Source organism: Pelophylax lessonae, assembly GCF_965119305.1.
Source record: "Pelophylax lessonae genome assembly, chromosome: 3".
Taxonomy (NCBI): Eukaryota; Metazoa; Chordata; class Amphibia; order Anura; family Ranidae; genus Pelophylax; species Pelophylax lessonae.
The window spans coordinates 430,094,615-430,109,042 of NC_138770.1; the positions used below are offsets into that span (position 1 = coordinate 430,094,615).

General features: G+C 43.5%; 1 protein-coding gene across 1 annotated transcript in view; it reads left to right on the forward strand.

Annotated features, from left to right (window-relative positions):
* ENPP1 (ectonucleotide pyrophosphatase/phosphodiesterase 1) overlaps positions 1-14,428 on the forward strand; it is a 194,996-nt gene that overhangs the window by 127,315 nt on the left and 53,253 nt on the right. Inside the window, exons 11-12 of the mRNA XM_082250115.1 lie at positions 9,847-9,919; positions 14,163-14,271. Of these exons, the coding sequence (XP_082106241.1) occupies positions 9,847-9,919; positions 14,163-14,271 (182 nt within the window). The remainder of the gene's footprint in view (positions 1-9,846; positions 9,920-14,162; positions 14,272-14,428) is intronic.

Here is a 14,428-nt window from a genome sequence, read left to right on the forward strand (position 1 = left end):
ACACACTAACCAGAGATTGGTCAGCTGACCATACAGGTGGAACTCCTGGGAATTTTGAGCCTTTTGCAGATAGCTCTCTAAATAGCTCCTCTTCTCAGAGGGAAAGCACTCTTTTAGAACAGGGCTCCTTTGTTTTGTCAAAGCCGTGTCTACCTCACTGGTGACAAACTAACCAGAGATTGGTCAGCTGACCATACAGGTGGAACTCCTGGGAATTTTGAGCCTTTTGCAGATAGCTCTCTAAATAGCTACTCTTCTCAGATGGAAAGCACTCTTCTAGAACAGGGCTCCTTTGTTTTGTCAAAGCCGTGTCCACCTCACTGGTGACAAACTAACCAGAGATTGGTCAGCTGACCATACAGGTGGAACTCCTGGGAATTTTGAGCCTTTTGCAGATAGCTCTCTAAATAGCTCCTCTTCTCAGAGGTAAAGCACTCTTTTAGAACAGGGCTCCTTTGTTTTGTCAAAGCCGTGTCTACCTCACTGGTGACACACTAACCAGAGATTGGTCAGCTGACCATACAGGTGGAACTCCTGGGAATTTTGAGCCTTTTGCAGATAGCTCTCTAAATAGCTCCTCTTCTCAGATGGAAAGCACTCTTCTAGAACAGGGCTCCTTTGTTTTGTCAAAGCCGTATCCACCTCACTGGTGACAAACTAACCAGAGATTGGTCAGCTGACCATACAGGTGGAACTCCTGGGAATTTTGAGCCTTTTGCAGATAGCTCTCTAAATAGCTCCTCTTCTCAGAGGGAAAGCACTCTTTTAGAACAGGGCTCCTTTGTTTTGTCAAAGCCGTGTCTACCTCACTGGTGACACACTAACCAGAGATTGGTCAGCTGACCATACAGGTGGAACTCCTGGGAATTTTGAGCCTTTTGCAGATAGCTCTCTAAATAGCTCCTCTTCTCAGATGGAAAGCACTCTTCTAGAACAGGGCTCCTTTGTTTTGTCAAAGCCGTGTCCACCTCACTGGTGACAAACTAACCAGAGGTTGGTCAGCTGACCATACAGGTGGAACTCCTCGGAATTTTGAGCCTTTTCCACAGAGTGACAGGCAGGCAATGTGAAATTGAAAGTCTCTGAGCACCTAATTGGAGGAGTGGCCTTGCAAAAAAACACAAACCTTCAAGAAAAAGCAGAGGTTGAGAAACACACAATCCTATTTAACCTGATCTTGTAATATTATACAGTAATTGGCCAGCTGACAAGACAGGCAGAACTTCAAGCGCCACATCCCAAACATAGGGATCTTTAGCATTTTCCACAGAGTGACTGGCAGACATAGATTTCTATGTACTTATATCTTATTATATTACAATTTATCTTATATTTGTAATTATATTATATGGTAATATATGAATGAATGAATGGCAGAGTGTTGCAACCAGAGCAGGACCACAGTAGCACAGGTTTGCTCACCTAATTCTGCCATCCAGATCCCTCTTGGAAACTATTTCCAAATATGAGGAACCACAAATCCAACTTTGCCTATGTGCCTGTGCCCCCCCCCCTCCCTTCAGGCTGACATCACACCTCTTCTGGATACTGAGAAGACCCTGCCACTGGGTAGACAATTATAAGTGTCCACATCATGCAGGCATTAATGTGGACTCCTGAAGAATGGTTCTGCCTCATGTAGAGAAGAGGCAAATAGATTTACGAGTGATTGTAACAGCTTTAGATAAGTAAAATGTATTTACAAATATGGAGTGTGATCCACTGGATGGACACATACTGCCCTAGACCATGAGTGCCTCTACTACTTTCTGTTTACCAACTGGTGTTATTTTGCCGCAGTGCACCAGGGCGATGCTCCCTGACACTGAGAAGGACTTTCCAATGGATTTTATGTAAAGTGGGTATTTGGATAGGTTTTTTTGTGTCATGACAACAATCATTTTGAGGGAGTTTGGAGGTAGAGGGGTTGGTATTTGCCTGGAGATGGGCTTTTTGTAGGTTGGATTATCTTTCAAGTTAATGGTGTCTTAATGGAAGATTCCTGGAAAAATAATTCTTGGAAAATCTTTTTTGATATTTTTTCATTGTATTTCTGGAAATGTAAACCATGGAGTTACACTAAATTATGCACCATGTTTTGATAAAAAGTAAAACATTTTGACTTCTGCCTTGGAAATACTGTATCTACACCTGAATTTGTGTCTATTATTAATTATTTCTTTGTGTGAGATAACTTTAAAGCCAAACTCCAGGAATTCAGCCACTTTTTAAAATCAGCTTGATTACTATAAGTTCATGCTACCTCCTGGACTTATTTCTTTTATGTACTACTGACAGTTTTACTCAGCATTGGGAGAACAGCTATCGCTACTATCCCGCATTCTGACAGGGGAGTCACTAATTTCTCACACAGTAGCAGCTCTGCCCCCCACTCTCTTATGCTGTAAGTCAAGGCTTTGTATTTTTTGCATTGGTTCGCGTAATAATAAGCCCTCTATGGCTGGGGAGGAGGAGGGGAGGGCAGAGATGCTGCATGCAAATTGTAAAAGAAAGAGACAAGTCTGAGGCACCATGCACCTCATTGTCGGAGGCGTAGCTTGAAGATAGTGACTCCAATGCAAAATTGACCCCCCCCCCCACCCCCACTACCACCTTCTGCTTCCACCCCGCACCAAGATACTTCCACTGTGCGCCAAGATGGCTAAATAGTTATCTTACATTTTAATGTACACATTGAGAGGGTAATTCAAAGGATTTTGGAGAAAATGTCCGCATTTTGACATGTCTTTCCAATTATTTAGAATACATGTACACAGTTTTTTCAGAGGCCTGAAGAGATCATCTGTCTTAGAATAGAGAGGCTTCTTTTCTTGAATACCACATAGGGTACTGTTAATTACTTTCATACACAGTGTACGGGCTAACTCGCACATTACGGGCTATTTACTAAACCTGGAGAGTGCAAAATCTGGTGCAACTCTGAACAGAAACCAATCAGCTTCCAGGTTTCTTCGCCAAAACATCATTGAACAAGCTGACGTTAGAGGCTGATTGACTATCATGCACAGCTGCACCAGATTCTGAGTGATCCAGCTTTAGTAAATCTCCCTGATTTTGTGGTGACAGACATTTTACTGCATTGTAAATCAAAAAGGATAAAATTGTTTCCTGTGGGTCCTTTTCACACTGCAACGGAGCGCACTACACAGAATCGCATGGCATTGTACAACAGCACATCGCATTGAGCTTCAGTACAGCACCATGAATGAAGTGTATTCTTTGTACACTTCAAATAAGGGACAAACAAAAAAAAAAGAAAGGGGGCGGAGGGGAGCCATGTGATGTGCGGAATTATCCACCACATTGCCCCACACCGAAGTTGTCAGCTTTCCGCTCTAATGTGAATAGAGCCTTTTAACCGGTGTTTCTCTAGCGCTCATCGACAGACGTAGTCCTCGGTGATACACCACCTTCGGGTTATGTTACCTCCGCAGGAGCAGGACTAGACAGGAAATTAAAAAGCTCTGGCCACACCCTAGGGGCAGTCCCAGAGGGTATATCCTCTCTCTCCCTGCCTCAGCAAATCAGTTATTTTCTGTCTAGTTAGGAGTAAGGACCTAGATACCTTGCTGGGATCTTCGGTCCTGGCAAGATTTTTTTCTTAAAAAGATTTTTTAGACAGCTTTTTTCTCCAGTGTTCCTGTGAGATCTTCAAGCAAGAAAGCTGAACTGGGCGACGGGCTGGATGTTGAGATCCGGTGGTCACCCCAGTTCAGCCTACGAGCGCGTGCAGGCCATAGCTCCGCGCTGGGTCGGCCGCGACAAAGTCCCATTAAGGGACTGACCCCGCGAGTTAAATGTCTCGCTGAAACGCCAAAGACCATGAGTCACGGCGTCCGTATTGGTCGACAGCCCTCCCGCCCCGGTGGAGAGGGGTACTGTCAGGAGTTGGTGCCCGCCTGGTTCCGGTATGGTGAGTAGTATGTTCCCCCTTTTCCCCCTGACGGGTTTTGTGGTGAACGCGGGCCCCTCTCTGTATGGTAAGAAAGAGTTCTTTCTATCCTATAACATGTCACAAATCCTCCTACTTTGAGTGTGATTTATGTGTGCAAAAGCCAGGAGGCTTGGCTTGGGAGCTAACAATCTATTGTATACATGTTTTAAAGATGTAATCTGTGGCATTCTGGGAATCTTATGGGTTAAGTATAAGCTACCTACCAGTCAGAAGCCACGGACATGTAGACTGCCTTCCAAATCAGATCTCCAGCTATTTAGCAGGCCTCCCGAACGGCCACGCGGTCCGCCAGGGCCGGTACCGCCAACCACGCCATATCCCCATGCAGAGAGAGTGTTGTGTGCCCTGCAGCACACCGCTATTCAGTTTAGGCCGCCGCCATTTTTTTTGCTGGATCGCACGAGCCGCCATTTTGGCGTAGCCTCGTGTCTCCAGCATGGGGGCGGCCATGTTTGAGGTGATTCTACACCTCGTGGAGCTTGGGGGAGGCGCCGGAAGGCGTGCAGAGGGGCGGAGCCGCCTCCTTTCTTCCTGGGCAGCCTGCCAAAAGACTTCCTGTTTGCAAGACAGCGCTGTAAGCTGTTGCAGTTTAACTCTGAGCATCAAGTGGTGAGCCTGGGGGTCTATCTCTCTCTCTCTCGATCGATAGGGATCCCTAAGCAGGTAACACTAAGGGGCTTTTTGTGGCGCTGGGGGTCAGAAAAAAAAAAAAAAAAAAAAAAAAAAAAGTTTTTTTCTTTACTTTTGAATTATATTATCCAGGAAGTAACTGGAGTTATTATGGACCCTGCCACACATATTCCCCCACCTGTTTCCCTCGAGGGGGCCTCGGGACCCGCCGGTGCACAGAGTATAGAGTCATTTACAGCAATTTTGGAGTCTATGGTGGCTCGGGTGGAGGCGGCCTGTCAGGGACGGGGGTCAAGGAAGCGACCCCCGCCTACCCCTATACCATCTGACACCTCTGACTCAGATTCAGAGATGGTCACGGCAGTTGCAGGTTCCTCTGCAAGGGCTGTTATCCCAGGTAAAGCCCCCTCAGACAGTGAGGAGGACGCTTCTTCTCTTGCTATAATTCAGGAAGAAGCATTGGTGGACGCACTAGTTGTGGCAGTGCAAGAAACCTTAAAACTTGAGGCTTTACCGGCAGAGGCAACTGAAACAGAGAGGCCTTTTGGGACTAATAAGCCCATCAAGACGGCGAAGGCTTTTCCTGTACCTAAATGTTTTGGTAATCAGATTAAAGGAGAATGGGAGCATTCTAAACGTACCTTTACTATTTCCAAGCGTATTGCTAGACGCTATCCGTTTGAGGAATCCATCATTAAGAAATGGACGGTACCACCAGTCGTGGATCCGCCTATTTCCAGGCTGAATAAAGCCACGGTTATTCCAGTGGAGGACACTTCGTCCTTTAAGGATCCGGTGGATCGAAAGATAGAAGCAGAGTCCCGCACTATCTTTTCTCTGATAGGGTCAGCATTTAGACCAGTAATCGTTATTGGTCTAGTTTCCCAGACACTTACGGAATGGGCGAAAATGGTACGCCAAGATCTTAGGGGAAAAGATATTCCCCAGGAGACATCTGATTTGATGGAACAGATCATACAAGGGCTACGGTTTATCTGTGACGCAGCCTTGGACACTACTCCCCTATTAGGGCATGCATCTAAGTTAGCAGTGATCCTCAGACGTGTGCTGTGGTTAAAATGCTGGTCAGCTGACTTGGGTTCCAAAAAGACCTTGACCAATCTCCCCTTTCAGGGGAATCGTCTATTTGGAGCCAACCTAGATGAAATCATTAAGGATGCCACTGGCACCCGGTTTCAGGGTGGGGGGACGTTTTCACCGGTATTCAGGACATTAGATCGAGCATCAACCACTACTACCGGTGCGATTCTTCCCTTCCAACATTTAAGTACCACAGGAAGCGGTAGTTACCGTTCCCTGAAAAGATCTTTTCCTTTACCTTTTCCTAAGATTAGTCCCGATACCTCACAGGAATCGGATCTGGTTGACCAGATAGGCCAAGTAGCCTCTAGTCGGGTGACTTCGGTCCCTGAGGTTCAACCAGAAAAGATCACCTTTCCTGATAACTATCAGGTATCTGATAAATGTGTGGGAACAGAAAACGACCAAACTTTCTCGGATGGTCGGGGCCAGATAGCTCTAGGGACGCCTGGTTCAGATCCAATCAGCGCCAGTGGTCCTAGAAATTCTAGGCTGGCCTCCTCAAGCCGGCCTGGCCGACTTGGACATGTTAGTCGCAGACGTTCCGTGGGAACTTCGTCTCAGGGAGTGTCTGTGGTCTCAAGGACCAATTTACCTTCGTGCTTTACAGTCGCTGGTTTTTATGGCCTGGCCATTGAGACCCAAGTACTGAAGGACAGAGGTTTGTCTACTTCAGTCATTCCTACCCTTATTAAAGCAAGGAAAGCGACTTCCAGCAAAGTCTATTATCACACATGAAAGACTTATATTGCGTGGTGCGAATCTTTAGGATTTCCTCCACGTACCTATTCAGTGACTCGAATATTGGCCTTTTTGCAACAAGGGGTTGAGCAGAAGCTAGCCTTGAGCACCATCAAGGGTCAAGTTTCAGCATTAGCAATCTTCTTTCAGAAGCCTTTAGCTACCAAATCCTTGGTGCGGAATTTCATCCAGGGGTTGCGGCACCTGGCTCCTCCAGTCCGCGCGCCCTTACCACCCTGGGATCTTAATTTGGTTTTGTCGGTTCTACAGAAACCTCCCTTTGAAAACATCAGGGAGATTCCCTTGCTTACATTATCCCAGAAGGTGGCCTTCTTGGTGGCTATTACTTCTGCTCGCAGGGTGTCAGAACTGGCTGCATTATCATGCCAGTCACCATACCTAGTGATTCATAGGGATAAGGTAGTACTTCATCCTAAGCCATCTTTTCTTCCCAAGGTGGTTTCAGATTTTCATCTGAATGAAGATATTGTACTACCTTCCTTGTGTCCTCAGCCCAAGCATCATCGGGAACATGCGTTGCATTCCTTAGATGTGGTTCGGGCAATCAGGGTATACCTGAAAGCTACGGAATCATTCCGTAAGACGGATTCACTTTTTGTGATCACGGATGGCCCCAGAAAGGGTTTGCCTGCATCTGCCGCGACCATTGCCAAATGGATTAGACAAACGGTGGTACAGGCTTATTCTATTAAGGGTCAGAGTCCTCCGTTCCCTGTTAGGGCGCACTCCACTCGAGCGCTCAGTACTTCCTGGGCCTTTCGCCATCAGGCGTCAGTGGTCCAGGTATGTAAGGCGGCCACCTGGTCGTCGGTACATACCTTTACAAAATTCTATAAAATTGATGTGACGGCATCGGCGGATGCCTCATTTGGCCGCAAGGTTTTGCAGGCCGCAATTTGAGGAGACCGGTGGTCTACCTCGAGGGTTTTTTTCTGTTTGAAAAAAAAAAAAAATTTGTTTTCTCTTTTTTTGGTTGAGTCTCATCATTAAGGATGAGCATTGTAAACTTCTAGTTGGCACCGGTTGGGCCTTCTAGATTGGGATTTGATTTCCATTTTCCCACCCCTCAGTTGTGATACTGCTCTGGGACGTCCCGAAGGTGGTGTATCACCGAGGACTACGTCTGTCGATGAGCGCTAGAGAAAAATGGATTTTTGTAAAATCTTACCGTAAAATCCTTTTCTCTTAGCTCATCGACAGACGTAGTCCCCGCCCCTCTGTTTTGGAGTTGGGTTGGGTTAAATTCTCTAAGCACTGCTTTTTCACATAACTGATTTGCTGAGGCAGGGAGAGAGAGGATATACCCTCTGGGACTGCCCCTAGGGTGTGGCCAGAGCTTTTTAATTTCCTGTCTAGTCCTGCTCCTGCGGAGGTAACATAACCCGAAGGTGGTGTATCACCGAGGACTACGTCTGTCGATGAGCTAAGAGAAAAGGATTTTACGGTAAGATTTTACAAAAATCCATTTTTCTTAACCCTTTTCCAGTTAAGGCGCCCTTGACAAATATTTTCAGTCTCGAGGCACACCAGTTTAAGGCATTGTTCACGTTACTGTGTGTTGCAGATTGCACTCATATAATCATATCTGTTCCTGACACGCAGACAAATGCGCTGCTCTTTAGTAGGTGCACTGAGGTGCATTTATTCTTAATGGTACCCCAAACATGGGCAAACGTGATGTGTTTTTGGTGTGGCGCAATTATAAAAAAAAAGGGTTGGGGACTTCTTTCTCTGCGTTTGTGTGGCTGGGACGCCCTACACGCAGCATTTAGTTGCACGAAGGTGAACCAAGGGCTTGTTCACATGTAAGGTTGGGGGGTGGAAAAAACATGTAGTTAAGCTTTTTGTACCACCCCTAACTGCTCTTGTTTTAACTGCAGAGGCAGCAGATGGGGGTGTACACATGGTGTGGCTGAAAATATGAAAGGTGAATTAAGCTTTGCTGCAACCACCTCAAACTGTGTGCATTACATGTAGTTTTGTCATGGTGATGCTGCATTTAGGGGGTTAAGACAGGAGGTGAGGAGGCAACATATTGACTCTTCAATGCCTGTCTAATGCCTCTGAAATTCGATCTGAGCATTGATTTATTTTCAGTGGTTCCGCTGTCCACAAGGTTTAGGAGTGTGTCAATGGGAATGTTTGACCATTCTTCCAGAAGGTCCATAAAGACATGGACGAGTTTGGAATGGGGGAACTTGACTGGCTTGCACAGAGTCCTGACCTCAACCCGATAGAACACCCGATAGAACACCATGAATTAGAATTGAGACTGCAAGCCAGGCTTTCTCTCCAACATCAGTGCCTGACCTCACTAATGCGCTTCTTGAAGAATGGTCAAACTATCCCATAGACACATTCCAAAAACTTGTGGACAGTCTTCCCAGAAGAGTTGAAGCTGTTATAGCTGCAAAAGATGGGCAAACTCAATATTGAACCCTATGGACTAAGACTGGGATGCCATTAAAGTTCATTCTGTGTAATGGAAGGCATCCCAATACTTTTCACAATGTAGTGTATATACAACCTTTCAAAAAAATCTGCAGTGTAGTACCTTAACTCAAACAGCTGGGTACTGCACTGTAGGGGGAGGCAAAGAGCACAACACAAATTCCCGAAAACATCTCCCCCTTTCACTTTGCTGAGTTCAGTCTGACCAAGTTCCCTCATTGCCAAAGTACAGTTTGGCTGAGCATGGGAAGTTTGGTTCCATCTGACAGCCATTCTCTATCAGCCTCATGGGCCCCTTGGAGCATGGGCAGGGTCCCCATTGCGACCCCTAAAACTACGCCAGTGCCCATAGTAATCATCATTTTAAAAAGTGACTGAATTCCTGCAGTTTAGCTTTAATGTTAGCTTTAGAAACCCTCTTACAATGCCTCTGGGATAATCTAATGGGGTAATAAAAGAGAGTAATGACACTATTGCCTATAGCAGCCAATCAGATTGTAGATTTGAAACAGTCAAAACAAAGAAATGCAATTGCTCTTTTGTATGAGTTTTATTGGATCACCAGTCAAGTGTTTTATTTTAGTTATGGATAAGATGGGAACAGATTAGAACTCCTGACAGGTTTTTATTGCTATCAGTGGAACAATTTCTTCTTTCTTCCTGTCAGGGAAGTGAGTGGAAATCTACCTAGTAGGAGACCAAGACAGCAATGAAAACTTGGTAAATGTTCCCAAACCTCCCCCACTCTAACCAAAATCTTAAAAATAACTTTTGGAGTCCTATATTAAAAGCTCTCATGAAATTTATTCCTGATGGCTTATAAAACATTTACTCTATGCAGACTGATCCTTGATTTTGGCTTGATATTGCTTTTTAATTCAGATTAATTGACAAGTGTGTGTCATTCTTGGCACTGTTTGATTTAGACCACACTTTTACACTCTGTATTTAGAAGAACCAGACTCGTCAGGACACAGACACAGTCCCATGAGCAGTGAAGTAAGTAAAACATCTCATTACTTTGCCTACCTCTATATTTTGCCATGGTTTAAATCTGAATAAAGGGCCATACACACTATAAGATTTTCTGAAGACTTTTTCCTTCAGATTTACCTTTTCTATGTAGTACAAGGGCCTGCCAGATTGCATACAAATTGAAAGTGTTTAGGTTTGACCTCATATTATATGGTTTTGGTAAGTCTAAAGGAAAAAGTCTTCAGAAAATCTTATAGTGTGTATGGCCCATAAGAGGCAATGCTAATTATAACCTAATTGTTAATAGACGTGTTCAAGTAAACCCATAATGGACCTGGGTACTTTAGACTAAGCCTATGATGAAAAAATCATAATGCTTAAGTGTAATCAAATCAAATGGTTGAATTACGTGAACCATGCCCTTAAAGACAATCAGATTCAGAATTTGGATCAATAGTGCAATAATTGTAAAATATTGATTTATTTTTTATACATCAACATTAACAGTCCAACCTCCAAAGTCCTTGGCATTCTAATATTATGCTGGGGGGGGCTCAGTGACCAATATGGAGATTCTGCACAAGGGATTGAGCCCATACTTGTCCTTTACAGGAAAGGTCCAGGTTTTGCCTAAAAAGTCAGTTGCCAATGTTTTGGGATTTATTTATAATTTTGATGCATGGTTTTTGCTCCATTTGTATTTTTTTCTTCATATGCTCAGTTTGAATAGCCCAAAGTTATAAAAAGTTTAGCTTAGATTATTAAACTTTTTTTTTTTTTCAAACCTCTAATATTTGAAACCAGAAGTCCATCTGTACATTTAAAGTGTGCCACTATGTTTATACAGTATGTTATACAATAAATCTTTCCATACTAAAGACCGAACCACTCAAAAAAAAAAAAACTGCTGTATTTATACACCTCAATGAAAATAGAAAAAATAAAAATAAAAAAAGAAGTATATTGTTAGCACTATGCCACTAATACAGCACTAAATAATATAGTATAAACGAGATAATACATCACCTCAAATGCTCTTAATCCTCTAAGGCAGGGGTCGCCAAACTATGGCTCTCCAGTTGTTCAGGAACTACAATTCCCATCATGCATAGTCATGTCAGAGTTTTACAATGCCTCATGGACGTGTAGTCCCGCAAACAGCTGGAGGGTCGTAGTTTGGAGATTCCTCCTCTAAGGTGAATGATAAGCAAAGTAACTCAATTGCTACTATTCTCCTAAAGCAAATAAAGAAAAAATAATATACAGTTGTGACACAAGTCATAATGTGATTGAAAGTCAATAATATTTTTCTTTAATTTTAAATCTGCAGCTGCTGTAATTTTCTGAAAATGCAATGCAATATGGCTACCTGGAGCTGTTCTGTACACAGAATGTGTACCAAATTCCCCCCAGAAATATAATTTCCTGCTTGTGTGATTGGCTCACTGATTTTCCCAGAGGTCTAAACTAAGATACAAGTCAGATATCAGGCATCCTCTGTAACAAAAAATTTAATTTTTGGTGAGATACTCTTACTAGAAAATCTCATCTAAAGGGATGCAGGCCCAGCAGCTTTCTTTATTAGATTGATAATTATGAAACCACTCCATTAGGCCTGGTTTACACTGGTGCAACATATGCTCTGACTTTGAGAGTACATTTTGCATGTCGTGTATAAATCAATGGTTCCCTATGAGAGCCATCTTAACTAGTCCGACACAAGTCGGTTCGACTTTGGAAAAGGTTTCTGCACTACTTTAGTCCAACTTTGGTCTGTTTTTAGCTTATTCAATATTTTCTATTATTGAAGTCGGATCAAAGTTGGATCATCATCTTACCTGATCCATCTTGTGGCATGCGACCTGTGCTCTGAGGATCTTGAAGAGGAACCTCACTCCAAAAAAATAAAAAAAATGGCGTGGGGTTCCCCCCAAGACCATACTGAGCTCTTTGGTTTTGGTAAAAATCTTCTAAAGGAAACCCCATGCTAAAATTAAGAAAAAAAAGTGGGGTCTGGTATAGATTTTGAGGGGAAACCACGACATAAAAAAAATAAAAATGGTGTAGGCCCCCCCAAAATCCATACCAGACTTTTATCCAGGCATGCAGCCCAGCAGATCAGGAAAGGGGGGGCAGTGAGTGCCCCCCCTCCAGGATCATACCAGGTCACATGCCCTCAACATGGGGGGTGGGTGCTTTGGGGCAGGGGGGGCTCTGCACCCCTCCACCCCAAAGCACCTTGGCGCTGTAAAACAGAGTAGTGACACATTGGGTACTTCATTGCCAGTCTAAGTTGTGTCCACAATGATTGTCCACCTGCTGGCCAGAAGACTAAGGCCTTCATTTTGGGGCTTGCAGGCCACCAGCTGGACATTGCTGCTCTAGGCAGAGGGCCTCTTAGATATAGCTTTCACAGTGGCTGAGTACAGAATACCAGTGAATTGGAGCTAAACATCTATAGCAGTAGCAATAATGTGTCTTTGGCACTACTCATAATTTATTTTTAAAGCGGAGTTCCACCCAAAAGTGGAACTTCCGCTTTAGGTAGTTCTAACCCCCTGAAATGCCACATTTGGCATGTCATTTTTTTTGGGGGGGGGAGCGGGTACCTAGTTTTGACAGGTACCCGCTCCCACTTCAGTTCGGAGCACCGCGGCGCCCTGAGCGGAAGTTCTCCTCTCCCCCTCCCTCCCTGAAATCTTCTGGGACATGTCAGAGGTCCCAGAAGATTAACGGCCAATCACGTCGCGTAGCGCAACTCGCGCATGCGCAGTGCGTACTCGGCTGTGAAGCCGCAAACTGTCACAGCCGGGTGCCCACACCAGTGTTGCCGGCGCCGCAGAGCAGAGAGGGAGAAGAGCGAGGCTTCGGGCGGCCGCATTGCTGGACCGTTGGACAGGTAAGTGTGTGAGGCTGGAACTCCACTTTAACTGGTTGTAAACCCTCACATATACCCAGTGAACTGAAGTGAACAGCCTCAGATGATACACAGAGATGAAACAAATGCTTCTACATAGGTTTCACTTGTTTATATGCAGTCTTCTCTTCTCTTCACCCCTTCAAATGGGCAGACAAGTGTTTAAATCTTTCTTCTTCTGTCGGGAGCACAGAAGACCAGACGGAGAGACTGTAGTATCGGTGTGAGAGCTGATTGGAGCAAAACTGTGTTTTGAATAGACAAGCTATCTGCTGAACTCTTCCCCCCCCCCCCCCCTGACACAAATGTATCTCATGTGCAGGGAAAACTTCTCAGAAGTGACTCATGCAGAGGAACAAAGCATTAGAGAGAAATAACACTTAGAGCTTTGGCAAGGGACAAGTAAACACTACAGATATAAGCAGAGTTGTATAAAGTACTCAAAACCCATACTTGAGTAAAAGTACAAGTGCTCGATCAAAAAGTTACTTGAGTAGAATTGGAAGTGCTCGATCAAAAAGTGACTTGAGTAGAAGAACTAAAGTATTCAACATTTTTTGTACTTAAGTATTGCAAGTAGTTTTTTTTTTTTAATTTTGCTACTCAAGTACTGAAAGTAAAAGTACAAGTACTGTGTTATGTAGTTATTAAAGAAAGAAGTCAAAAGTTTGAACATCATATTGTTTTTTTATTATTTCAAATGCAGGTTTTATCTATACATACAGTAGCTTTTATTTTCGTATGCGCTGATAATACACATGTTTTGAGCTTCATGAAACCTGCCATCTACTGTTCTGGCAGTGGTCATTTTTATAATAGTAACGAGTAACTATGCAGCACAAAAGAAAATATCAGAGTAGAAGTATTGAAATCATCAAAAAAATGTAGTGAAATAAAAGTGGAAGTAGGAGAAATAAATTCTACTCTAGGAAAGTACAGATACCGCCTTTTGGTACTTAAGTACAGTAGTGAAGTAGTTCTACTTAGTTACTATACATCTCTGGATATAAGTGCTTTGCTCAGATTCCATGACTAAGGTTTAACACCACTTTAAGTAAGGGAGAAAAAAAAAAGCCAAAAGGGGTGCAAACTGCAAATAACACACATGGTAGGGAAATCCCAAAGTACAGACACTTATAAAGCATTAAATTCAATTGCACATCAGCATGGTACAATAACGACAATATTTAACAAGAAAGACACCACTGCAAGAACACAATGAAAAATTGTATTGCAACATTTTAATTTTACTTCAATATGGCAAGTTAGAGAGAAAGGCAATATTCAGTAAGCATCAATATACAGTAAATTGATGTTGTTCATTTTAATAACATGCAATCGTCTTCATAGGTAATAAAAGCTCTCATGAAGGTGGACCATATAGTTGGAATGTTGTTGGATGGACTTAAACAAATGCATCTGGATAAATGTGTAAATATTTTGCTTCTTTCAGACCATGGTAAGATTGATTGATGGCTTTTTTTCAGATGAATGTACATGCCTATATTACCCATGTCTTATTGAATAAAACCTTCTGCAAGAACACAAAAATACATGAAATGGGTCATAAATTAGAAAATAAACCTTGCTAAAAACCAAATCTGGGCCTACTACCT